This window comes from Arachis ipaensis, chromosome B2 (genome assembly GCF_059453495.1).
Source record: "Arachis ipaensis isolate K30076 ecotype BB chromosome B2, ASM5945349v1, whole genome shotgun sequence".
NCBI classification, from domain to species: Eukaryota; Viridiplantae; Streptophyta; class Magnoliopsida; order Fabales; family Fabaceae; genus Arachis; species Arachis ipaensis.
The window spans coordinates 17229166-17257004 of NC_142437.1; the positions used below are offsets into that span (position 1 = coordinate 17229166).

General features: G+C 38.5%; 1 protein-coding gene and 1 non-coding gene across 2 annotated transcripts; both read right to left on the reverse strand.

Moving 5' to 3' along the window:
• Positions 1–343: 343 nt before the first annotated feature.
• Positions 344–27425, reverse strand: LOC110268739 (replication factor C subunit 3-like). Its single transcript, XM_088506281.1, has 7 exons — positions 26709–27425; positions 26499–26612; positions 25597–25629; positions 25254–25425; positions 1724–1902; positions 1332–1468; positions 344–443 (listed from the first exon to the last, which is right to left on the reverse strand). The coding sequence occupies exons 1-7, from the start codon at positions 27423–27425 to the stop codon at positions 344–346; spliced, it is 1452 nt and encodes a 483-aa protein (XP_088362407.1).
• On the reverse strand, positions 14939–15044 carry LOC148573156 (small nucleolar RNA R71). The gene has a single exon (XR_015905870.1). It is a non-coding gene; the product is annotated as a small nucleolar RNA R71 (small nucleolar RNA).
• Positions 27426–27839: the final 414 nt, after the last annotated feature.

Sequence of the window (27839 nt, forward strand, 5' to 3'; positions counted from 1 at the left end):
TTTTTTAAAAAGATTAGAGATAAAAAGTATAGTTATAATCTATTTGATAAAGAGGAAATGCTGGTGAAGAAAAACAATGCAAATAATGTATACAAGAAAATAAATGTTTAAAAGTATCCAATGAGTTTAAAACTATGTTATAGTTTATTCTATTGTTATACTTTCATGTAAAATTTAAAATTTCATATTTTATTTTCTATTTTATCCTAGAAGTAATTTATATAGAAAATTACCATATTTCTTTCTGTTATTAAATTGGTTGTCTAATATATTAAACATTTGCCACGGGTATAAATAGTTAAATACATACAGAAAACTATATTTTCAGAAGTCACAGATTTATTTACTGTCTTAGACTTTGCTCTTCCAGCATACTTTTGAAAATAATCAAAATATCATATTCCCATCCTGTTAAAATTAAATTTTCTTCTTCGAGGATATCCCTGAAAATTAAAGTAATTAGTCATTTAGGTAACTGGATATACAAGCGAGAAAACCAAATATTTCTCTAAATATTTCCTTCCTCAAAGTAAGGCCATGTGATATTTAGAATTTATGGGCTTATTTTCTATATAATTTTTTAATTAAAATAATTCTATTTTTTCTCTCTATTTCTATAATAAACTATTTTTACTTTTATTGACATGATAATTTTTAATTGAATGCAATTATAAAAGAATAAGTAAATCATAAAAAATTAAAAAAAATGTAAATATTGACAAAAATATACCTAAAGATCAAAATAACAAAATAGTTCTAAAAAAATTTTAAAATATAACAAAGGTAATAAAAATAACTTTTTTTTTTGATAAATAACAAACGACTTTTTTTATTTGACAAACAATTTGTATAATTGATTGATCAAAATTTTTGCAAAAATATTACGGTAACTATTTAAAAGTTTTTTTTTAACAAAGATAACTATTTAAAAGTTACATGTCGACAATTAGACCAAAATTTTATATCTAGACTTCTTTTTTTTTAACTTTTTTTATTAAAAAACAAATTATTTGGCATAAAATCACCAATAAAAATAAAAATTCATTATTCTAAAAATAAGATTAGCTCCATATTTAAAAGGAAAAAACCTCAAATAAAGATGAATTTTATAAATATAGTTAAAAAATTATCCATGAAAATATATATGTATAATCGCATTTTTATAAAATTACTTAAATAGTTATGGTATATGTATATTATTAAAAATTAGCAACTTAATAAATTATTGGTATAAAATTTATATTGAAATATAAAATATATATTAAAAATATAAAATAATGTGTTCACAAAAGGTAATCTACTAAAATATGTTATATTTGAATGTGACTTACTTATTTTGGCAAGTTGCTTCCAATGAACGAATGGCTTGGCGGAGATTGTTTCTTGACCGGAAAATAATCTTATTGAGTAAGCCCCGTGATAATTGTTTGCCTTCTTTCTCTCCGATATGTTCCAAAATCCGAAGAATCTGTTTTAATTTTAGTTCATCCAAATTAAGCATTGAAAGAATGCACAGGACTTACTTTAATTTCGAAGGTATAATAAATAAAGTAATTAAAAAGAGGTAGAGACTCATGTGCAATTAATTTTATTTGAAGTTAATAGTTGAAAATCATTAAATGATTTGATAGATTTGTTTAAATTATTCTCTAATAATTCTCAACTATTAATTTTATATCTAAATTTTTATTTTAAAAAAATAGTAATAGTGGTGAGGGGTAACCTCTTGGGATGAAGGTGGAGAAAGGCGGAGAGTGGTGCAAAGTGGTTTGATAGGGTGGAGCTTAGATTCGTCGGAACAACAAAAGAACACCTTATTACATCCTTTATACTTTTCTAGTTGCCACTTAATATACAACAACGATTCTATTGATAGCTTCTCCGCCTCATACAATATGATTGCTGCGCTCTCACAAAAATATATGTACTAGTTAGAACTTATTAATTAATAATAGGCTATATAACGTGTACATACAAAATTAATCATCAAATTAACTATTTATATAGCATAAAGTATGTTTTTATCTCTAATGTTCCCAAAAGGTTTTTAAAATATCTTTAAAGGTTTAATTCGTTTTAATTTTATCTTTAACATTTTTGATAAGTTTTTAATTTTATTTTTACTATCAAAATTTTTTACTCCTAAAATTTATTCATCATCACTATCATTTCTCTCTTTTTTGAACCATTCTTTCTCTTTTAAATATTCTCTTTCCAAACTTCGATTGTCACACAACAACACCACCACCACCACCAAACCCCTGCCTTCTTCAACGGGTCTCTGATTTCAGCGGCAAATCTTTTTCATGGCCTCTTTCTCACGATACGGTATCTAACTTCTTTTAATATTAGTGTTTCGAAGATTACCTGAAACGGTGATTTGGGTTTGGACATGAGGTCCAGACTCCTTCTGAGGCAGCATCCAACTTGTTCTTGTACCGAGGTGCTACTATCCGAGTTCCTCGTGAGGAGGTAGAGGGTGGTACTTACAAGAGACTCTGATACTTAAGTTAGCAAGGACTTTAGGCGGCTTTTAGTATATTAAAACGTGATTATACCTGAAGGGTGTCAGTGTATTTAAAGTAGAGTCGATACCCACCTTTTTGGAGTAGTGCTACCTTTGTTGATGGATGACCATTCCCTTTATCTTGAGAGTTTGTTGGAATCTATCTCTAAGTGGAGATAGAGATAGTAGGAGAGATCAGGAAGGTAGTTACTTATTTTAGATGAGTAAAGTTGGACCTTTCTTGCCACAAGAGGTCGGGTAAGTTGAGAGGTCATACTTTTTGGATGGACCTTTTATCCTTATTGGATCTGACTTTGTCGTGGGTCAGGGTATGAACAACTAGCATCGGCTTTGATCCATTTACCTCCGCCACCGCAACCGCCGCCGTGGGTTTCAAAGCCGCAACTCCACCCTCTTCCCATGGCGATGGCTTTGGATTTCAATATAAAAATGAGTAATTTGGTGGTGGTGGCGGTGATGTGTGACAATGGTGGTGCCCTACTTTATTAGTTACAGAGACCGCGAAGAAAGCGTGGCAAGACCCGGCAAAGGAGATCCCAAAGTGGCGCTCCACGCCGTCGTTGGAAACACCATGGGCTAGTCGGAAATGGCGACGCCATGGGCGCAATTGGAGGCGATTTGTGTAACATCCTTACTTTTAGCACCTCATGATCGTACCAAAAACTCAGGCGTTACTTACCTCTAAACCTTTTATTTTATACTATCTTTATTAATTATTAAGCCTTCGTGAATACGAACCAAAACTTTAATTAAGAAAACGAAAGGAGACTTTATTTTAAATCACTTAATCACAACAGTATATATATATATATATATATATATATATATATATATATATATATATATATATATTCACATAACTTTATACACATAGACTTATTTCAATATTCTCAAATACAGGTCCTATCCTCTCTAAAAATGAAAAGAATAAACGACGAGGGGAAAATAAAATCTAACAACTCAACTCGTAAGCATAATCTTCTATACTCTTGTAGCTCTGCACTAAACCTTCGCACCTGTAGCTAAAAGGGGGTGGAAATAGGGGGTAAGAACTGAGAAGTTCTTAGTAAAATCGGGGTTAGGAGTTAAGTTCATTTTATATATACTTGGTCAACAATAACAGTCAACAAGGTACCATCCAATTTAATAATTGTAGAATACAGAATTCAAACAGTCATGTAGCACACCCACAATCACAGAAAACACACTCACAAATAAATATGCACAAACAAGTATGATGCATGTCTATCCTTAGTGTAGGTAATGAGCTCATCTGTCGGTTTCGACTCGCTCCCGACGTAACTCAGCAACCTTTGTCTGAGTTTAGTTTTCAGTGCCATAACCTCTATAAGCAACATCTGTCTTATAGGTGCAACCCTCTGAGCCGATGTATGCAAACATAACTTCTGTAAGCAACCTCAGTCTTACAGGTGAGGTTCTCTCTAGCCAATGTATGTATCAATAACCTCTGTAAGCAACCTCTGTCTTACAGGTGCGACCATCCCCTGGATTGGCCGATGTATCTCTGGAAGAAAATCTCAGTGGACTCACCACCATATCTCTGCTCATTTTCAGCAAGTACACAATCATCTCAGCTCGTTCTCAATGCCAAACAATATCTCTGCTTATCTCCTTTTTCTTTTCGTTCTTTCTTTCTTTTTTTTTTTCTTTTCTATTCTCTACCCTCCTTTAGCAAGGATTCTTTTAGGTTCTTTTAATCTTTGCTCTCTTATCTCCTGTGGCAGGGGTTTCTTTAGTTAATATATTCTTTTATTCCTTCTCTCTGCTCTCCTGTGACAGAGGTTCTTTAGATTCTTTTAATATTTACTCTCTGCTCTCCTATGGCAGAGGTTCTTTAATATTTTTCTTTCCTTTTTCTTTTCTTTCCTATCATTCCATAATATAATTTATCTTCGCATTATTCCCTCGCCTTTCCCTAAGTGTCTTATGAAAAAGAATTATATAGTACTTTAATTAAGTCAGCGTTTTCTAAAACTTTTAAAATCACTCTATTTGCTCTTCTCTGAATTATAATATTATTAATAATATCTCTACTAATTAATATTCGTAATAAAATATTAACAATAATATAAATAGAATAATTTAAATAATATATATATATATATATATATATATATATATATATATATATATATATATATATATATATATATCTTTTCTTAAAACTTAGTTTATGAAATCTTATTTTTTAAACATTTATTATTTACTTTCTAAATCACGAACTTTTTAATATTCTATTTTTAACCTTAATATTTTATAAAATTATATTTGAAACTCTCACTTATTTTCATATTTATAAAAATAATCATAAACTTTTATAAAATACCCATTTTTATCCTTCGTACTTTATTTATTACCCAAAATACCCGAAAACTTATATAATTACAAATTGTACCTCGATTTTTATATACAAAAATAATGGTACCCTTCAAAAAGAAGGTTTAAATATTAATCTTCCTCTTATACCAAAACTAAAACCCTTAGCCCTTTTCTTTCAAAATATTACTTGTATTTTAATCTGTTTTTGAGTCTTTCGGTTACCGATTTTTCTCAATTTTTAATTTAATCTTTTAACCACCAAATCTCATCAATTTCCTCAAAATAACACATCACAATAGTTCCAAAACTATTAAAACAACCGTAGCTGAGCTTCTCCTCATAGTCAAACCAACAAATCAGAAGAAACAACAATACTTCAACATAAACTCATTCAAACTCAAACAATAATCAACCAAATCAACATTCACTTATCAAATTCATATTTAATTATTATAAAGTTACCAAACCCTACCTCCATACAGAAATCATAATAACGGAAACTCCGGAGAAGCTTTCAGACCAAACTGCTGAAGAAGAAAACGTCAGAAATCGTCTGTGTTTCCGACGGGAGAATTCCGACCTCTTCTCTTGGAAGGTTGCCGACATGCCCGATATAGACCCCGAACTCATGACGCACAAGCTGGCGGTTTAGCCCGGGTCTTGACCTGTTCAACAAAGACGTCGTAAGCTCGGACCAGAGCGAGCTCAAGTGGTCGAAGAACAAGTTCAAGCTCTACTTGAAGCCGGATTCATTTGGCAAGTCAAGTATCCGACATGGTTAGCAAATGCGGTACTGGTAAAAAAGCAAAATGGGAACTGGAGGATGTGTGTCGATTATACCGACCTCAACAAAGCCTGTTCGAAGGACCCATATCCCCTGCCCAATATTGATGCTTTGGTGGATTCCTCTTCAGGATACCAATACCTATCATTCATGGATGCCTACTCGAGATACAATCAAATCCCGATGTACAAAGTCGGACCAGGAGAAAATATCATTCATCACCCCCAGAGCAAATTATTGCTACATGATCATGTCATTTGGATTAAAAAATACAAGGGCCACATTATCAAATGTTGATGAACAAGATGTTCGCACCTTACCTCAGAAACTTGATGGAGGTATATGTGGACGACATGTTAGTAAAAACCAAGGATGAGGCCAGTCTCTTGTCCGAACTCTCACAAGTCTTCGGCACCATAAGAAGACATGGGATGAGACTAAATCCCACCAAATGCACCTTTGCAGTAGAAGCAAGAAAATTCTTGGAATTTATGCTCACACAAAGGAAAATTGAGGCTAACCTCGACAAGTGTAGATCAATCTTATAGATGAGGAGTCCAACTTGTTTAAAAGAAGTCCAATAGCTGAATGGTTGACTTGCAGTTTTGTCCAGATTTTTGGCAGGATCAGCCTTGAGATCCTTGCCATTTTTTTCACTACTTAGAAAAGGATATCAATTTGAATGGACTTCTGAATGTGAAGAAGCCTTTCAAAAATTCAAGAATTTCTTAAGTCAACCCCATCCTTACCCAGCCAGAAACGGGAGAAGAGCTGGTGTTCTACCTAGTTGTCGCTGAGAAGGCAGTAGCGTCAGCACTGATACGAGAAGATGAGATCGGGCAGCATCCCATTTATTTCAGTAGCAAAGTCTTACAAGGGCCAGAATTAAGGTAACCAGAAATAGAGAAATTTGCATACGCCTTAATTGTGGCATCTAGGAGACTTCGACCTTACTTCCAGGCACACATACCATAAGAGTCTGGATGAATCAACCTATGAAGCAGATACTCCAGAAGACATACATAGTTGGCCGGATGGTACAATGGGCTATAGAGCTATCTGAGTTCAACCTAAGATATGAAACTTGGGCAACCATTAAAGCTTAATGCCTCACCGACTTCATAGCAGAATATACAGGCAATAAGACTAAAGCTTTCACGACCTGGAACCTCTATGTAGATGGGTCTTCTAATAAGGTCGGAAGTGGTGCGGGCATCATACTGGTCAATGAAGAGGGAACTCAAATAGAGGTTTTCTTGAAATTTAAATTCCCTGCTTCCAACAAACAGGATGAATATGAAGCCCTGATTGCAGGACTAAAACTTGCTTAAGAAGTTGGGGCGACTAAAGTAGTAGTCTTTAGTGATTCTCAGATAGCAACATCACAAATCAATGGAGACTACCAAGCAAAAGATCCTAATATGAAGAGATACCTAGAGAAAACGCTTGAGCATCTTCAACAATTTAGTGATACTGAGGTCCAACACATAACTCGGAAGCTTAATAGCAGAGCAAATACCCTTTCTAAATTGGCAAGTACCAAACTAAGGGAAAATAACAAAAGTCTGATATAAGAAACCCTCAAGGAGCACTCCGTTATCAAGGCAGATAACAAATCGGACATTCTGCCTATCTCCTGCTTAAACCTCAGTTGGATAGCTCCCTTTATCGAATATTTAAAATTCGACATCCTTCCCGAGGAACAGAAGGAAGCCAAGAGAATTCGAAAGGAAGCACAAAACTACACTCTGGTACAAAATATCCTTTATAGAAGGAAAATATCAACACCTTTATTGAAATGTATTCCGACTTGTAAAACTGAAGAAGTCTTGGAGGAAGTACATAATGGCATCTACGGAAGCCATCTCAGAGCACGATCTCTAGCTAGAAAAGTTATCCGAGCTAGATTCTTCTGGCCGGCCTTGCAAAAGGATGCGACCGACTTTGTCAGAAAGTGTCTGCCTTGCCAGATGCATGCCAACTTCCACATCGCTCCCCCCGAAGAGCTCATTAGCGTAATCTCTCCATGGCCTTTTGCGAAATGGGGGTTAGACCTACTCGGACCCTTTTTCCAAGCCCCTGGACAAGTTAAATACCTCATTATGGGAGTGGATTACTTCACCAAGTGGATCAAAGCAGAACCACTAGCTACTATCACAGCTCAAAAAAGTCAAAAATTCCTATACAAGAATATCATTACTCGATTCGGAGTCCCTCACTCCATTACCCCGGATAATGGTACACAATTCACCAACTCTAATTTCAGGAATTTCATAGCCAGTATGAAGGTCAAGCATCAGTTCACATCGGTAGAACATCCCCAAGCTAATGGATAAGCTAAAGTAGCCAATAAAGTTATATTAGTTGGATTAAAGAAATGGCTGCATGATGCAAAAGGAGCTCCCGCAAGTACTGTGGGCTTATCGAATAACACCTCATTCCACGACTGAAGAAACACACTTCCGACTTGCATACAGAATAGAAGCCATGATCCCAATAGAGGTCAATGAACAAAGTCTAAGGGTAAGATTTTATGATGAGGTCAGAAATGTTCAAGCCCAAAAAGAAGAACTTGAACTTCTCTCAGAAGTCCGAGAACAAGCCTTGATAAGAGAAGCAGTGCTGAAGCAAAGGATGTTGGCCAGATATAATAAAAAGGTCATACGAAGAAGCTTCACCACAAGCAACCTGGTCCTGATAAAAAAATGACATCGGAGTAAACAAGTCGAGCAAAGGAAAGTTCGCTGTCAATTGGAAGGGACCTTTTAAGGTGACCGAAGTCTTGGGGAAAAAGTGTCCAACTTGAATGGAGCTGAGCTCCCAAGGTTGTGGCACGCATGTAACTTGAAGAGATATTATAGCTAGAAGCGCACCTCGCTCCCTGATGTACTCTTTTTCCCGAGAAGGGTTTTCCTGAAGGGGGTTTTAATGAGGCATCAAAGTGGGGACTAGGGACAACAAAGTTATCCCCTGGTAGCAAAGCATTTTTGTAAATTACATTTCATCAATAATAATGTCTCTTTCTATTTATTCCATTACTATTTCCTACGATACGCGTTAACTTAAGCTCGAAAAAGCGCAAAAATCTGTTGCCCGACCTACATGGTCGGCAAGATAAAGTGACAAGGTACAAGTCGGTGTAAAAATGTTATATATAACGATCATATAAATTTGAAATAAAAATGACTTATAAGTCGAAAAGCATTCAAGCAGAATAAAATGTATCGCAAAAATAACTTAAGATGTGAAAATGATTCAATAACAAAAGAAATTGGTCGTTCGCACTAAGTAATAGAAAAAACCCTTCTTTAAAAATCCTAAGGTCAAGGATACTTATTAAAGGCTTTCACCATAGCCTCACTAACAGCTCAGTAGCAGACGAGTTGTCCGACTTATACTATGAAAGCAAGCATAGTAAAATTCTAAGATAAAAGGAAAGCTCAAATATATAGAAACGCTTTCAAGGTAATTATAACTACTGCAAAGCAAGAGGAAAATTGTCCAGTCCTACCAAAAAAGGACTAATATCCACAAATAACAGTAAACGCCAAAGTTATTAAGGTCCTTTATAAAGGACTAGAGTCAACAAAAGCATACAACATTGCAAAAGAAAAACATAAAGAAATGTTCATAAAAAGGTCCCACAAGCCGGGCCCTAACCAAAGTGCTAAACAGGGCCCATGAGAGGATTTTGGTCTTCAGTTGCAGAAGAGTTGGGTTCAGTGGAGGAAGTGGGAGGATCTCCTCGGTTGGGGCGACTTCTGGCTGAGAGGAAGAAGTCAGAAGGTTCTCATCGGAGGCAACGACTTTTTGAGGAGGAGACTCAACCAAGTGTTGTCCAGCAGTCTTGAGCTCGGAGTCAGTAGGATGGCGAGGCGGAGAGACAATCCTCCCGTCGACTACGATTTTGTCAAGATTAAGAGGAGACAAGTCCAAGTTGGAAGCAATAACCTGAACTTGTCTCTTTAGAATCTCAAACACCTATTATGAGCCCTCAGCAACCGACTCCTCCAAATCAACATAATCTTCCGTAAGTTGCTCCACCTTCTCATTCAACTCTAAATTCTCCCCAAAAATTCGGACATAATTCTCCTCAACTTTCTTCAATAACCCTTCGGCCAGAGCACAGGAAGCCAAAGATTGTCTTTCTCGATCACGAGCTTTAAAAAGCTCGGCTTCTAGACTTATCTTCTCCTCCTCCAAACCCTTCTCGGCCTCCTGAAGAGTGGCCACCTAGGCCTGAAGGGCCTCCAAAGAATGCTGAGTTGCATTCAAGGGAGTCCTCTCCAACTCTTTCAATAAGGTGGAGCATACCCCAACAGTACAGATCTTCCCTCAGATCAAAACCTGAGGTGGTTTTTGATAGAAACATCATCCATAGCAATGGAACTCTAGGGAAGGATGTGTTCCTCACAAAACTTTATCCCATCAAACCCAGTATCATAAACGTTGGAGGCACTGGGTTTCGAAGTCTTCCTTTTCTTAGAGCTCGGTTCCAAGAAGGGAGGAACAGGTGGAGTAAGGACCAAAGGAGGAGGTGGAGGAGGAGGAGGAGGAGGAGGAGGAGGATGAAGAAGAGTGTTTACCGGCTTGATTTGAGAAGAGGTACCCAAGTCGGACTTGGCCGGAGCAAGAGTATCTGACTTACCACTCTTTTGAAGCTGAGCAGCCCGAGCTCGGGCGTTCCTCTTGGCCTCCTGGACTTTTTGGTAAGCCTTGGAACCACTTTTCATTTTTTTTTTTGCAAAAAAAAAAAAAGAATAAGAGATATCAACAGACAAGTCGAAAAAATGAGCAGTTGTCTGTAAATAATAGTAAAGAACTAGCTCGGTACGAATATAACTCAGTGTTCTGAGAAGAAACTTCTTTGTGTCAAGGTTTAGAGCCCGTTCCCAAGCCTCGCGAAAGAACTCAACTACTGCCTCCTGGACTTCGTCCAAGTCTACCAAATTATATTTTTCAACTGGGGCCGCCTCTACCTAATATAACTGGAAGCGGGGCTCATCATTTTCATTCAAAAAGAATGGGTGGTGGCCCTCAATAGCACGGACTTTAAAAAAGAAGTTCTTAAAATCATGGAACGACTTATCAAAAATTAAAAACACCTTTTAACTTTGGATAGCTCGGAAGGAGACCCATGGTTGTTTATTCTGTTTATTCGAAGCACTAAAGGGCTTCGTTAGGTGGAAAAGGTAAAAAAAGATTTTCAAAGAAATCGGGAATCCGAGTTCACGACTAACGAGTTGATAAATTTTAAGAAATCTCCAAGAATTTGGATGATTTGGGAAGGAGCAACTCTGCAATGGGACAATACTTCTATCTCAAAATCAGAAAAAGGGATCGTAACCCCAAGTCGGGTAAACAGACAGTCGTACATAAAAATCAAATGGGGTTTTGACCCAACGACTCCCCCAAAACAAACTCGATCTTCAGGGTCAGGGGCTGCTATTTCATATTTTGCATCATCCTCGCCAAAACTACAAATCCTATGGTGTTTACGGAGTTCTTTTACAAAGACACTATCAACTATGGGATTGGAACAAAGAACTGAAGAATTTAGCCATTTCAATAAAGCTTTAGGAACTTTGGAAGACATTTTTGAGGGGATTGAAAGAGACATATAGACGAGTATACCTACATTAAACAAAAGAAAGCATTACAACAAGTCCGAAACCAAGCAAACTTTCTTTGGTAAAAAGGTACAACCAACAACCACAAAGAAACAATCTTTGAAAAAACGCAGTAATCTTAGGGGTATCCTAACACACACGGGAAAACACAGCAGTGACACGACAGCAAAAGAACACTAAAGCTACATTAGCCCCCTAAAACTATCAATAGACATAGGTTCGTCAACCTAGAAATCACATTCCAATAATGAATTCTAAAGCAGTGGAAACACTACAAAGCCAGAGAAAAAAGCTAAAGGAGAAGGGGATATTGATGACTTACATCATCTACCTCTTTCTCCTATCTAAAAGGACCATAAAAAGAGTGTAATCTCATTCAATCAATGCAATTTCATGAGTAAATGGTGAATATTATGGTACATTGCTTTGAAATGAGTTTTGTTTGAATTCCAGGTGAAAAAAGCAACAAAAGAAGAAGGAAACAAGAAAAATGTGCTGGCTGTGTGTGCTGGGCGTGCCACTTGGTGAAAACGCCAGCAAAATTCAATGGGCATGGCACGCCAGCTAATGGGCGTGGCACGCCAGTTGACAACTCCAGAGAAGCAAAGAGAAAGAGATTATATGGGCGTGGCACGCCAGTTGACAATTTCAGAAGAGAACCCTTGGAGCTTTACTATGGGCGTGGAACGCCAGGGCCAGGCGTGGCACTCCAACTATATATTCCAGAGAGCATATTTGAAGGCACACAAGGGGGCGTGGCACGCCAGGCTGGGCGTGGCACGCCAACACGATTATGTACAATGGGCGTGCCACTTGAGGTCGAAGGCGTGGCACGCCAGTTCATTGTTCCAGAGAAGGGAGTTGAAGGTTCAACAATGGGCGTGCCACTTGGGCTCAAAGGCATGACACGCCAACCTTATTAGTGTCTTGGGTGTGCCACATGGGTTCTAGGCGTGGCACGCCAAGCTTGAAGAAGCTTAACACCAAAATGGACGTGCCACTTGAGCTTGAAGGCGTGGTACGCCAGTACAATTAAGCAGAGAGGAATAGAAGGTTAAGCAAACTGGGCGTGCCACTTGGGTTCGAAGGTGTGGCACACCAACCTTGCTCAAGTCTAGGGCGTGCCACTTGAGTTCTAGGCATGGCACGCCAGGCTTGAAGAGTTCAAATACCAACACTGAGCGTGCCACTTGAGATCGAAGGCGTGGCACGCCAGTTCATTGATCCAGAAAGGGAGGATACAACTCTAACATTGGGCGTGCCACTTGAGCTCGAAGGCGTGGCACGCCAGCAGAAGCTTATAAGGAAAAAGAAGACTGGGCGTGCCACTTGGAACTTTAGGCGTGGCACGCCAAGACTAGATGATCATGGGCGTGCCACATGAATGCTGGGCGTGGCATGCTAGTTTACTGGACTAGAGGGACTTATTCATGCATCATCAAGGGCATGGCACGCCAGCTACAGGGCATGGGACGCCAGCATTAATTTTCAAAGAAGGAGGATGAAGTGTTTACTATGGGCGTGGCACGCCAGACATGTGCGTGCCACGCCAGTTCAAGATTCTAGAGAGGAAGAAGGAAGGAAAGACCTTGGGCATGCCACTTGAGCTCGAAAGCGTGGCACGCAAGGTTAGCAGGACAAAGGAGGTGTGCCACTTGAAGCCAGGCATGGCGCGCCAAGCCAAGCTGAAGAGCTAGGCGTGGCACGCCACTCAAACGCCAGTCACATGCCAAGCATATGGGTCATTTCTATTAGTTTTTCCTTTTCTTTTCAGTTGTAATTTTCTTTTCTCTTTTGTACTTTTTAATTCTAGTGATAAGAGTAGTATATATACCCCTTGAGAGTGCTGAAAAGGGGATTGGCTAGTTAGTTTGGAATTGAGAGTTAGTTTTACTTTCAGTTTTACACTTCACTTCATCTCTCCATCTCCTGTATTTTTCTCTAAGCTTTGAGTAGCTAAACTCCCTCTCATTAGGAGAGGGAGCTCTGTTATATTTGATGGATTAATGATAGTGAATTTCTTCTTCTCTTCATCTTCTCTTTGATTTGCTAGAAGGAAATTTGTTCTTCATGCTAGTGTTCAATCATCTTGGAAAAGAGGTTGAATACAAAATGGGTTTTATGGAAACCTTGAAAAAGGAAACATGAAACCAAGGTTGAAAATTCTTCTCACACTTTAGCAGATCTGGTTTTTGGAATTGGATATGGTGACATTAAATCCACCCACTATTTGGATCTTTGAGGATGTGTGGTATAATCAAGGACCAAGCATATCTCTCTTCATGAGCAATTAGACCAAGGAATTAGCTGATTATCAAGATTTGAGAGATTTAATCACTACAGGATTGGGGTTCAGTCAATCATGATTGCCAAGAGGTCAATGAGTTGCATGATTGAAGAAGATATGATCTAGATCTAATCCAAAGAGAAGAACATCTCCTAATTTCAATGAATTTTCCCTATTCTTATCTTCCATATTCCTTATAGCTTTCTTTAATTTCTGTCATTACCTATTCCCCATTTACTATTCAGTCATTTATGTTCCAGCACTTTATATTCTTGCCATTTACTTTTCTGCACTTTATTGCTTTTCTTTACTTTTAAGTCATTTACATTTCTGTTAATTTAGAATTCTGCACTCAACAATCTCTATTGCTTAGCTTGACTAATTCATCCATTGACTAAAGTTGCTTAATCTACCAATCTCTGTGGGATTCGACCCCACTCCTAGTGGGTTATTACTTGATGATAATTTGGTGCGCTTGCCAAGGAACAGATTTATTATATAGTGAGTGAATTCCGGTCATCAAGTTTTATGGCGCCGTTGCTGGGAATTGGTTTGAGATTGACAATGACTAAATTGATGGGTTTTTAGATTAAGCAATTTTATTTACCTTGCTAATTCCTTTAATTTCAGTTTCTTATTTTCTTCTTTTCCTTTAGCATTTGAGTTTCCGGCTGATTCATTGTATATATTTCTATTTTAGTATACTAACCCACCAATTATTTGATCAATTGCACCAATCAATCTAACCATAAGTCTTAACAAGAGTGATTCCTTCACTTGTCTTTTGCTTGTTTGTTGCTGAATGTATGACAGGTAGAAGAAGGGAAACTTTATCCTCTTTTGATAGTGAACCTGAGAGGACCTTCCTTAGACTAAGGAGGGAAGCAAGAGGTAAAGGAATAGTTGGAGAGGAAGTAGTAGAGGAAGATCTAGACGTTACTATGGAGGAGGAAATACATAATCATGTTGGGGAAGGTACTGGTAACCATGTTGGGCAGGAAAGAAGAGTTCTAGGCTCTTACATCAACCTAAACCCAAGAAATTGTGGAAGTAGCATTCTAAAATCAACCATTTATGGCAACAATTTTGAGTTAAAGCCTCAACCCATCACCCTTGTTCAAAATAACTGTTCATTTGGAGGAAATGCACAGGAAGATCCCAACCAACACCTAACCATATTTTTGAGAATCTGTGATATAGTGAAGGCTAATGGTGTTCACTCGGACACCTATAAGTTGTTGTTGTTCCCTTTCTCTCTCAGGGATAAGGCATCAAAGTGGTTGGAATCATTTCCTAAGGAAAGTTTGACAACTTGGAAAAAAGTAGTGAACAAGTTCTTGGCAAGATTCTATCCTCTCCAAAGAGTTAACAGATTGAGAATTGAGGTGCAAACCTTTAGACAACAAGATGGGGAAACTCTTTATGAGGCATGGAAGAGATACAAGGAATTGACAAGAAAATGCCCTCCGGACATGTTCAATGAATGGGTACAACTGCACATTTTCTCTGAAGGATTGACACAAGAATCAAAGAAGGCTTTAGTTCACTCTTCAGGAGGCTCTCTCAACAAGAAGAAGACAATTGAAGAGGCCATAGATATCATAGAAGCTGTGGCCAACAATGAGTATTTTTATACCTCCGATAGAAACCCAAGAAGGGGAGTAATGGAGCTCAACTTTGTGGATGCTCTACTGGCTCAAAACAAGGTGATCGCAGCTCAACTAGCAGCTCTAACAAAGCAAATGGAGAAGAATCAAGTCTCAGCTATTCATGCTCAAGCACCTATGCAAGAAGAAGATAACCCAGAAGTTGAACTTGAGTGGGAGCAAGCCAACTATGTGAACAATTCCTCCAGACCACCACATGACCTCAATGCCAAAACATACAACCCAGGTTGGAAGAACTACCCAAATTTTGGGTAGAAAAACGAACAAAACCACAACCAAGATCACAAACCATACCACTTTAACCAATACAACAACCCCAGCCATCAATCAAGCAACCATAGATCTTATCACAATTCACACAATGCCTTCTACCAATTCAACCAACAACCATACAACAACTATTCTCAAGATGTATCACCCTCAGCCCCACAACCATGTGATAACAGCAACAACTTTGCAAGATTAGAGGCTGCGATGTCACAATTGGCAGGGAGTATTGTCACTGTTGCATAGAGACAATTGCAAGCTGAAAAAAAGATGGGTGCAATCCAAGAGGAGGCTAGATCCAACATAAGGAACCAAGGAGCAGCAATTTCAAAACTGGAATCACAACTAGGGAGCTTGTCCAAACAGATACCAATGCCTACACATACATTTTCCAGTGATACCATGGCCAACCCAAGAGGAGAATGCAAGGCCATCACACTAAGAAGCGGGAAGGTGGTAGAGGAGATTTCCTCAAACCATAAGTTGCAAGAAAAAGAAGCTGCAAATGACTCAGAAACTAAGAAGGAAGAAGAGACACCTGATCCAGCTCCACCAAAGCAAGTTTTAAAACCCTATGTACTAAAAGCACCCTACCCACAAAGGCTGAGAAATGATGGGAAAGACAGCCAGTTTTCCTAGTTCTTGGAGATCTTTTAGAAGCTTCAGATTAACATACCTTTTGCTGAGGCATTAAAGAAAATGCCACTCTATGCCAAGTTTCTAAAGGAGCTCATGATAAGGAAAAGAAACTGGGGAGAAAAGAAAATTGTAGTCCTCACAGAGGAATGTAGTGTCATCATACAAAAGAAGCTTCCCCAAAAGATGAAAGATCATGGGAGCTTCCAAATCCCCTGCATCATAAAGGATATTAGCATTGAAAAGGCACTATGTGATCTAGGGGGCAGCATCAATCTTATGTCCTTAGCCATGATGAAAAGAATGAGGATTGAAGAGGCTAAACCAACAAGAATGGCTCTTCAATTAGCTGATAGAACATTCAAATTTCCTCATGGGGTGGTGGAAGACTTGTTGGTGAAAGTGGGAGAATTCATCTTTCCAACTGATTTTGTTATGCTTGATATGGAGGAAGAGGCTAACACGTCAATCATATTAGGAAGACCATTCCTAGCTACCGCTGGGGCCATAATTGATGTATAAAAGGGAGATTTAGTCTTAAGACTGCATGAAGAAAAGATGGTGTTCAATGTTTTGAAAGCAACGAGCTACCGAAAGGAATCCATTGGTGAATGCATGATGGTAGACACAATGGAGAAGCTAGTTCAATGAGTCCTAGAAGAGGAACAATGTGAAGAAGCAATGGAGCAAGATCAACAAGCATCAGGTGGTGAACTACCACAAGAAATCATAGAAGGCTCAATCATGTTAGATAAGACAAGCAAGAAGGAAGTGAAAGCACCAAAGTTGGAGTTAAAGACCCTGCCTCCAAGCTTGAAGTATGCCTACTTGGGTGACAATAACACATATCCAGTCATTATTAATTCAAGCTTGAGTGAGGGACAAGAAGAGGAGCTCATCAATGTACTGAGACAACACAAGGATCCCATAGGATGGACACTTTCAGATTTAAAGGGGATTAGCCCTTCAATGTGTATGCATAAAATCCTTCTTGAGGAAGGTGCCAAGCCCTCAAGACAACCACAAAGAAGATTAAATCCAACAACGAATGAAGTGGTTCAAAAAGAAGTGCTGAAGTTGTGGCAAGCAGGGGTGATCTATCCAATCTCAGACAGCCCTTGGGTAAGGCCAGTACAAGTAGTCCCCAAGAAGGGAGGAATCACTGTCGTACCAAATGAAATAAATGAATTGATACCAACAAGAACAGTGACTGGATAGCGCATGTACATAGATTATAGGAAGCTCAATGAAGCCACAAGGAAGGATCACTTCCCTCTACCCTTCATGGATAAAATGTTGGAAAGCGTAGCTGGACATGAATACTACTGTTTCTTGGATAGATACTCAGGCTACAATCAGATTGTAGTGGACCCTAAAGACCAAGAGAAGACTTCCTTTACTTGTCCTTATGGTGTCTTTGCATATAGGAGAATGCCCTTTGGATTGTGCAATGCACCTGCCACATTCCAAAGGTGCATGCTATCTATATTCTCAGACATGATTAAAAGGTTTATTGAAGTTTTCAAGTATGCTTTTTCTGTGTTTGGTGATTCATTTTCTAAGTGCTTACACCATCTTGCCTTGGTACTAAAGAGATGCCAAGAGACCAACCTAGTTTTGAACTGGGAAAGTGTCACTTCATGGTCACCGAAGGGGTGGTCCTTGGCCACAAAATCTCTAAAAAAGGCATAGAGGTGGACAGGTCCAAGGTGGAAGTGATTGAGAAATTACCCCCACCTTGCAATGTCAAAGCAATTAGAAGTTTCTTGGGGCATGCTGGGTTTTATAGAAGGTTCATTAGGGACTTTTCAAAGATTGCCAAACCTTTAAGTAACTTGCTTGTCTTTAATGTACCTTTCATCTTTGATAGAGAATGTATGCAAGCCTTTGATGAGTTAAAAAGTAGGCTCTCTTCTACACCTATTATAGCACCACCTAGCTGGGATCTACCTTTTGAACTGATGTGTGATGCAACAGATTTTGCTATTGGTGCTGTTCTAGGACAAAGGAGAGACAAGCTAGTACATGTCATCTATTATGCTAGCAAGGTTCTTAATGAGACTCAAAGGAATTACAACACCACAGAGAAGGAACTCCTTGCTATAGTTTTTGCATTTGATAAGTTTAGATCATATCTCATTGGTTATAAAGTCATTATGTTTACTGACCATGCAGCCCTTAAGTACTTATTAACCAAGCAAGAATCTAAGCCTAGACTGATAAGATGGGTCTTGCTACTTCAAGAGTTTAATATTAAGATTAAGGATATAAGTGAGACAGAGAACAAAGTGGCTGACCACCTATCAAGGATCCCAAATAAGGAAGATGAAGCACACAACCTTGCTGTGAATGAGAGCTTTCCAGATGAGCAGTTGATGATGATCCAAGAAGGCCCCTGGTTTGCGGATATAGCCAATTTCAAGGCTATTGGAGAGCTACCTTCCAACATCAACAAGAATATGAGAAGAAAACTCATCAATGATGCCAAGCACTACATTTGGGACGAGCCTTATCTCTTCAAGAAGTGTGCTGATGGGATTCTAAGAAGATGCATTTCAAATGAGGAAGGACAAGAGGTCCTTTGGCATTGCCATGGATCCACATATGGAGGACATTTTAGTGGAGAAAGGACTGCAGCCAAGGTGTTGCAATGTGGATTCTTTTGGCCTACAATATTCAAAGATGCAAAGGAGTTTGTGACAAGGTGCAATGAATGCCAAAGAGCTGGCAACTTACCCAAGAAAAATGAAATCCCACAAAGATTCATCATGGAATTGGAGTTGTTTGATATATGGGGTATTGATTTTATGGGACCATTCACAATCTCATACTCAAACAAATGACAACAAAGTAGTGATCAACTTCTTGAGGAAGAACATATTTAGCCGGTTTGGGGTTCCAAGAGCTCTTATAAGTGATGGGAGAACTCATTTTTGCAACAAGCAACTTGAGACACTCCTCCTAAAATATGGTGTCAAGCATAAGATAGTAACCCCATACAACTCACAAACCAATGGTCAAGCTGAAATTTCAAATAGAGAGCTCAAGAGAATCCTTAAGAAGACTGTTGGAAACTCAAGGAAAGATTGGTCCAAGAAGCTAGATGATGCACTATGGGCTTATAGAACAGCTTTCAAGACACCTATTGGCATGTCTCCATACCAATTGGTGTTTGGAAAGGCTTGTCATCTACCAGTGGAGCTTGAACATAGAGCATTTTGGGCTCTAAAGATGTTGAACTTTAATAATCAAGCTGCTGGGGAAAGAAGATTGCTACAACTCAATGAGTTAGAAGAATTTAGAACTCAAGCCTATGAAAATGCCAAGATTTACAAGGAGAACACAAAGAAATGGCATGATCAAAAGTTAGCAAAAAGAGAGTTTGTAGAGGGTCAAAAAATGCTGTTATACAAATCAAGGCTCAAGTTTTTCCCAAGAAAGTTAAAGTCAAGATGGTCTAGTCCATTTACAGTCATCAAGGCTTCCCTTTATGGTCATGTGGAGCTTATGGAGGACAAAACACAGAGGACTTTCACTGTCAATGGCCACAGATTTAAGCATTACTTGGGAGACTCATTGGATGAGAAAAGAGTAAACTATATCCTTAGCTGAAGAGGAAGAATCGTCAAGCTAGTGACGTTAAAGAAGCGCTAGTTGGGAGGCACCCCAACATTCATATCCTTTCAATTTCATGATTTCTAGACTAGTTTATGTTTAGTTACTAAGGTTGTTTAATTTTCAGTTTCATTTGATAGTTAATTAGTTGATAGTGTCCTTGATTTAAGTTTCAAAAGTTTTCTAGTTTGCTGGAAGTGCAATCTTGCTTGCTATACTATATGAGGTTGATTAATTGGGCTGGAAAACTAGCTAAAGAGCTAAGTTTGGTGTGGCCACTAACCCACTTAATTTGAACTTACATGAAAACAATTGAAATAATCCTGAGAGCAAACCCAAAATTAAGTTTGGTGTGGCCACCATCACAAGAGATTCATACATACAACCCAATTGATTTATGTTTGAAAGCAATTAGTAAGTTGGTGGGTGCATAAAACGGCCAATTTATTGTGTACATATGAAATGGAAGTGGAAGAATGTGAAAGAATTAAATTTATTCCACTCATAATGTACACAATAAAATACAATCATGAGGCCAATTTACTATATGCAATGAATCCAAGTTTGGTGTCCAAAAGACACCCATTAAATGCCAATTAACTGGAAGAATATGAAGCAATTTTTTTGTGATTACTGATAGGGGTTTCGAACTGAATTTTCAGGAAGGATGGGGGCCCACATGACATTGATAGCTCATCAAGTCAAGGAGTCAAGGTGTACTTACACTTTGGAACTCAAACACCTGAAGAAAGCTGAAGAGATAGGGGTCGGCACCTCTTTCCACGCTAGGCGCCACTCCCAAGTGGGAAAACATTCAATTTTTTATTCCAATTCCCACCTTCCAGACCTCTCTTCTCACCCCTATAAATCCCACTCACCTTTCCATCTTTTTCCACACTACAACCCTTACTTCTCACAACCCAAACCGCCCCTATGGTCTGCACTTCTTGCTTTCTCTCTTTCTTTCCCTCTTCTTTCTTGCCTTCTTGATTGGGACAATCAAGTCCTAAATTTGGTGTTGGAGCAAACCTTTGCTTTGTTTTTTTCTTTCCCCTCCTTCAACCCTTTCCATCACCCTTTCAAATCCTCTTTTTTCATCTAAATGGCACCACCAAAAGCCTCCAGATCAAAGAAAAGGAAGACAAAGGAAGCTGACTCATGCTCTATGAGCTACAATGAGTTCAAGTTTCTCTCATCATTCTACCAAAACCAATTTTATGGATGGGTGAGTGAGAGGCAGATTATCCCTGAGGTTGGCTTCCAACTAGGAAGAGATGAGCGTAGGGAGATCAACATAGAAATCAACAACAGAGGCTGGGCGTGCCACTTGAGGTCGAAGGCGTGGCACGCCAGTTCATTATTCCAAAGAAGGGAGTTGAAAGTTCAACACTGGGCATGCCACTTGGGCTCGAAGGCATGGCACGCCAACCTTATTAGTGCCTTGGGCATGCCACTTGGGTTCTAGGCGTGGCACACCAAGCTTGAAGAAGCTTAACACCAAAATGGGCGTTCCACTAGATCTTGAAGGTGTGGCACGCCAATACAATTAAGCAGAGAGGAATAGAAGGTTAAGCAAACTTGGCGTGCCACTTGGGTTCGAAGGCGTGGCACGCCAACCTTGCTCGAGTGTGGGGCGTGCCACTTGAGTTCTAGGCGTGGCACGCTGGTATGCGAAATTGTTACTCAGGTTGTGAATTATTGTTCGAAATTGATTTCCTGGCGATGGCACCAAAAACGGATGCACAGAACCATGGTCTAAACATATCTTCACAACTTCGCATAACTAACCAGCAAGTGCACTGGGTCGTCCAAGTAATAAACCTTACGTGAGTAAGGGTCGATCCCACGGAGATTGTTGGTATGAAGCAAGCTATGGTCACCTTGTAAATCTCAGTCAGGCGGATATAAAATAATTATGGAGTTTTCGAAATTAATACTAAAATAAGGATAGAAATACTTATGTAAATCATTGGTGAGAATTTCAGATAAGCGTATGGAGATGCATTCATTCCTCTGAACCTCTGCTTTCCTGCTGTCTTCATCCAATCAGTCTTACTCCTTTCTATGGCTGGCTTTGTGTAAGGATGTCACCGGTGCCAATGGCTACTTTCAATCCTCTCGGAAAAATGATCCAAATGCTCTGTCACAGCACGGCTAATCGTCTAGAGGCATCACCCTTGTTGTTGGTTGCATCATATTCCTCTCTGTGAAAATGGTCCGATGCGCTGTCACTGCATGGCTAATCATCTTGGAGGTTCTCGATCATACTGGAATAGAATTTACTATCCTTTTGCATCTGTCACTACGCCCAGCACTCGCGAGTTTGGAGTTCGTCACAGTCATTCAATCCCAGAGTCCTACTCGGAATACCACGGACAAGGTTTAGACTTTCCGGACTCTCATGAATGCCACCATCAATCTAGCTTATACCACGAAGATTCTGATTAAGAGATCTAAGAGATACTCATTCAATCTAATGTAGAACGGAAGTGGTTGTCAGGCACACATTCATAGGGAATGATGATGATTGTCACGTTCATCACATTCAGGTTGAAGTGCGAATGAATATCTTAGAAGCGAAATAAGATGAATTGAATAAAAAACAGTAGTACTTTGCATTAATCTTTGAGGAATAGCAGAGCTCCACACCTTAATCTATGGAGTGCAAAAACTCTACCGTTGAAAATACATAAGTGATAATGGAGTTCATTGGTCTCGGCCCCAGAGGGGAACCGGAGTAACCAAGACTCCGAATACAATGATAAAAAGTTCTATTTATAATAAACTAGTCACTAGGGTTTACAGAAGTAAGTAATTGATGCATAAATCCACTTCCGGGGCCCACTTGGTGTGTGCTTGGACTGAGCTTGAAGTCTACATGTGGAGAGGTCATTCTTGGAGTTGAACGCCAGCTTTTGTGCCAGTTTGGGCGTTGAACTCCACTTTGCAACTTGTTTCTGGCGCTGGACGCCAGAATTGGGTAGAGAGCTGGCGTTGAACGCCAGTTTGCATCATCTAAACTTGGGCAAAGTATGGACTATTATATATTGCTGGAAAGCCCTGGATGTCTACTTTCCAATGCAATTGGAAGCGCGTCATTTTGAGTTCTGTAGCTCCAGAAATCCATTTTGAGTGCAGGGAGGTCAGAATCCAATAGCATCAGCAGTCCTTCTTCAACCTCTGAATCTGATTTTTGCTCAAGTCCCTCAAATTCAACCAGAAAATACCTGAAATCACAGAAAAATACACAAACTCATAGTAAAGTCCAGAAATGTGAATTTAACATAAAAACTAATGAAAACATCCCTAAAAGTAACTAGATTCTACTAAAAACATACTAAAAACAATGCCAAAAAGCGTATAAATTATCCGCTCATTACACGCCAAGCTTGAAGAGTTCAAATACTAACACTGGGCGTGCCACTTGAGATCGAAGGCGTGGCACGCTAGTTCATTGATCCAGAAAGGGAGGATACAACTCTAACACTGGGCGTGCCACTTGAGCTCGAAGGCGTGGTACGTCAGCACAAGCTTACAAGGAAAAAGAAAACTGGACATGCCACTTGGGACTTTAGGCGTGGCACGCCAAGACTAGATGACCATGGGCGTGCCACTTGAATGCTGGGCGTGGCACGCCAGTTTACTGGACCAGAGGGACTTATTCATGCATCAACAAGGGCGTCGCACGCTAGCTACGGGGCGTGGCATGCCAGCATTAATTTCCAGAGAAGGAGGATGAAGTGTTTACTATGGGCGTGGCACGCCAGACATGGGCGCGCCACGCCTGTTTAAGATTCCAGAGAGGAAGAAGGAAGGAAAGACCCTGGGCGTGCCACTTGAGCTCGAAGGCGTGGCACGCCAAGTTAGCTGGACAAAGGAGGCATGCCACTTGAAGCCAGGTGTGGCACGCCACTCAAACGCCAGGCACATGGGTCATTTCTATTAGTTTTTCCTTTTCTTTTCAGTTATAATTTTTTTCTCTTTTGTACTTTTTAATTCTAGTAATAAGAGTAGTATATATACCCCCTGAGAGTGCTGAAAAGGGTATTGGCTAGTTAGTTTTGGAATTGAGGGTTAGTTTTACTTTCACTTTTATACTTCACTTCATCTCTCCATCTCCTGTACTTTTCTCTAAGCTATGAGTAGCTAAATTCTCTCTCATTGGGAGAGGGAGCTCTGTTGTACTTGATGGATTAATGATAGTGAATTTCTTCTTCTCTTCATCTTCTCTTTGATTTGCTAGAAGGAATTTCGTTCTTCATGCTAGTGTTCAATCATCTTGGGAAAGAGGTTGAATGCAAAATGAATTTCATGGGAACCTTTGAAAAGGAAACATGAAACCATGCATGAAATATCTTCTCACACTTGAGTAGATCTGGATTTTGGGATTGGATATGGTAACATGAAATCCACCCACTATTTGGATCTATGAGGATGTGTGGTATAATCAAGGAACAAGCATATCTCTCTTCATGAGCAATTAGACCAAGGAATTGGCTGATAATCAAGATTTGAGAGATTGAATCACCAAAGAATTGGGGTTCAATCAATCATGATTGCCAAGAGGTCAATGAGTTGCATGATTGAAGAAGATATGATCTAATTGTAATCCAAAGAGAGCAACATCTCCCAATTTCAATGAATTTCCCTATTCTTATCTTCCCTATTCCTTATAGCTTTCTTTAGTTTTTGTCATTACCCATTCCCCATTTACTATTCAGTCATTTATGTTCCAACACTTTACATTCTTGCCATTTACTTTTCTGCACTTTATTGCTTTCCTTTACTTTTAAGTCATTTACATTTCTGTTAATTTAGAATTCTGCACTCAACAATCTCTATTGCTTAGCTTGACTAATTCACCCATTGATTAAAGTTGCTCAATCTACCAATCTCTGTGGGATTCGACCCCACTCCTAGTGGGTTATTACTTGACGATACTTTGGTGAACTTGCCAAGGAATGGATTCATTATATAGTGAGTAAATTCCGGTCATCAGATACTAACCTCTTTTCTCGAAGAAAGTTGAAGAAAAATAACGAAATGGTAGGAGCAGCAAAGAAGTTTCTCAGATGCATCGAGTCGCTTAAGGTTCTTCAGCGAAAAAACAAGATTCCAGCGCAAGGAGTTTGAAGGAATAAGGAATGGCTCGAAGAGAAGGAAAGGGTGCCAATAGCACAAAGGGAATGGAGAGACGAAAAAGAAATAAGAGAAAGGGGAGAGATATTTAAAAGATCCAAGGAGTAAAACCGTAAAAATCCTCCCCTCGTTAAAGATTGTGCACGATACTATCCTCATCCTCTCACAAACAACTCGGATAACGGCTGCTAGAAGCAGGCTAAATAAAAAATCACTCTATTTAAAGTTTGGTCCTTATATCCAGGCTCAAATACAACTTCGTTTCAGATAATCTTCAGAATATATATATATATATATATATATATATATATATATATATATATATATATATATATATATATATAAAAGTTAGAGAGCGCACCTTGGCAGTTATCTGGGCTACAAGGCAGGGAGTTATTTATCGTCTTGGCATATGTTCCGTTGAACAAATCAACAATTACGTGCTTTTCGTATCCCTTTGTCTCTGAGACATTGATCTCCACATGATGCAGTGATTTTTTTATCTGCACTTGCAGCTTGTCAACCATTTCTCCCTGTGCATGTATGTGTGGATGTTATTAAATTACTATTATCTGATCTACTTCAATTAATTAAAAGGAGGAATTGATTTGTTATTAGTATATGGAAACAATTTTGTGTTGAATGAGTAGTTTATTCCCAAATCAAGGAGAAATAATTGAGGGAAATTAATAAAGGGTAGTTACCTTCAAGGTGAAGTCTCTGGATTCTTCTATGACGTGATACATCCAGCACCAATAATTATGATAGTGAATGTAAAATTGTTGAAAGTTTATTCTAATATAAACTTTTATTTTGATTTAATTGTAACTGTTCATTATTATTAATTATTTAATCTCATTTATTAATGTTAATGCATGATGAATTTATTAGATTAAAAGAAAAAAAACACAAAATTTTTTTTCTGTCCATTTTATACAATATTTTTTTAGATTCTCTCTTATTGACAAAAACGAAGAGAAAAAACCCTGTATCATAATCAATGTCAAAGAAAGGAAAAAAGAGAGGAGCCCATCTTGAAATTTAACTCCATTATAATCAAAGTTATTTATGGCTTTTTAAAATCCTATTTAACGATTTGGCTCAAATTGATTTCTATAAAAATGGCTAATAAATATTAACTATATTAAGCATAAAATTAGACACTAATATAAAAAGTATATAGAATATAAATATATATTAAAAATAAATTAAATTATACATATATTTATATACAAATATACTAAATGAAATTTTTATAAGATTCATTGCTCGATTTTGCATGCTTTGCTCCCAAAATGCGGATCGAGTATTCTCCAAAAAGGAGACACAAAAGAAAAGAGAGCTAAAGCAAAAGCTTATGAGCTGCACGCTCTCTTTGGGCTTCTACTACTGTATGTGATTTCTTCTCACTATAGACTTGAGTATCTAAACCGGACAGACCTGTCAGAGACTAGTACCTTCTAATCTTTGGAAAAGGTAGAACGGGTTCTTTCGGACAGAGTCTTACGATAGGTTTCCTTGAACGCGTTCGGTTCAGATAGCACTTTTTTTCGTCGAGAAATCTACTAATTTTAGTGTGCGACTATCTTTTTTCAACAAATAGCACCTGCAGTCTCTGAGGGCCGAATAGGTCGCGAAGCATAGCCCGGATCATGGATCTCTTTCCTACGTTGGGGGGTCCCTCAAATATAAAATGATTACAGCCACAACCCTCTCTTACCTGCTTGCATCATACACACATACTGTATATCAAATATCTAAAGGAATAATGAAATATGGAAAGAAATGAAACAAGTGGAAATAGTAATAGTGATACTAATGCTTGGAGTTGGAGTGCTTTATCAGAGTTGCAGATGAATTCTTCCAAGGTTTGGGGCTGGTGTTTGGTTGCCCATTCATATTGGTATGCATTTGGGTCCTCTTGTAGTGATGTTATTTCCTGATGATGATGATAAATATCCTCATTCGTCCTTGTGTCTTGTAAATCATCATCATCCGGTGTTACTGTCACTCTCTCCCTCAATGGCTTCTCTTCTTCATCGGTGGCATCAATAATCCCTTCTTGGATCAGTACTAAGTCATTGGGATCAATCGCTGTCTCCTGAGGATGATCGTGAAGGACAAGGGAGAAATCCGTGAGGCCCCTGTAGTAAGGGCTAGACTGAGGGTGGTATGATGGATTGGTGGAAGTAGGATTGTGGCTGCTCCAAGAACCAATAACAAGGGAATAATCGGTAAGACCCTTGTAGTACGGACTTTGCCCCTGCGCCCCAGATCCGGATGATGAGAGGTGAGGAAGAGGAGTAATAGGGTAGCAAGGAATGGTAGCATGATGAGGTGGAGATGAAGGTGCAAAGATGGCAAGGGATTGATCGGTGAGGCCTTTGTAGTAGGGACTGCTGTTACTGTTAGAGGATTCATCATTACTATTTTTCATCATGTCATCATTATATGCCTGCTGCAAATTCACTTGTAACATGGAACCAAGGCCGTTGCGATTCTTCGATACACTTGGGCTTGTCATTTCCTGCATTTCTTTCCTTTCTTTTTTGGGCCCCGAATCGTCTTAATATTATTATTATTCTATTCCCCAGTCCCCACATAGCAACAACTAATTACTAAGTGCCAGAGTTCCAGTGTGCCACACCCTTCATGCATTATGTCACTTTGACCTCAATACCAACGGATCTTCCTAAGAAAAGCGGTCATTCCCATGCACCAATTGCATTAAATATATCAATCTATTATAATTTAGAGAAAGCCTACGCAGCATTTTTATTAAAATTTGATCGATATTTAATTAATAAAAAATAAATAATTTTACATATAATTTTATATTATTAAAAATATTAATAATAATTAATTGTTTTTATGAATATGTTTTTAAAATAGGATAAAAACAAAGAAACTCTAATTTTTTATTTTCACAATTTTCATTTGAAAACTT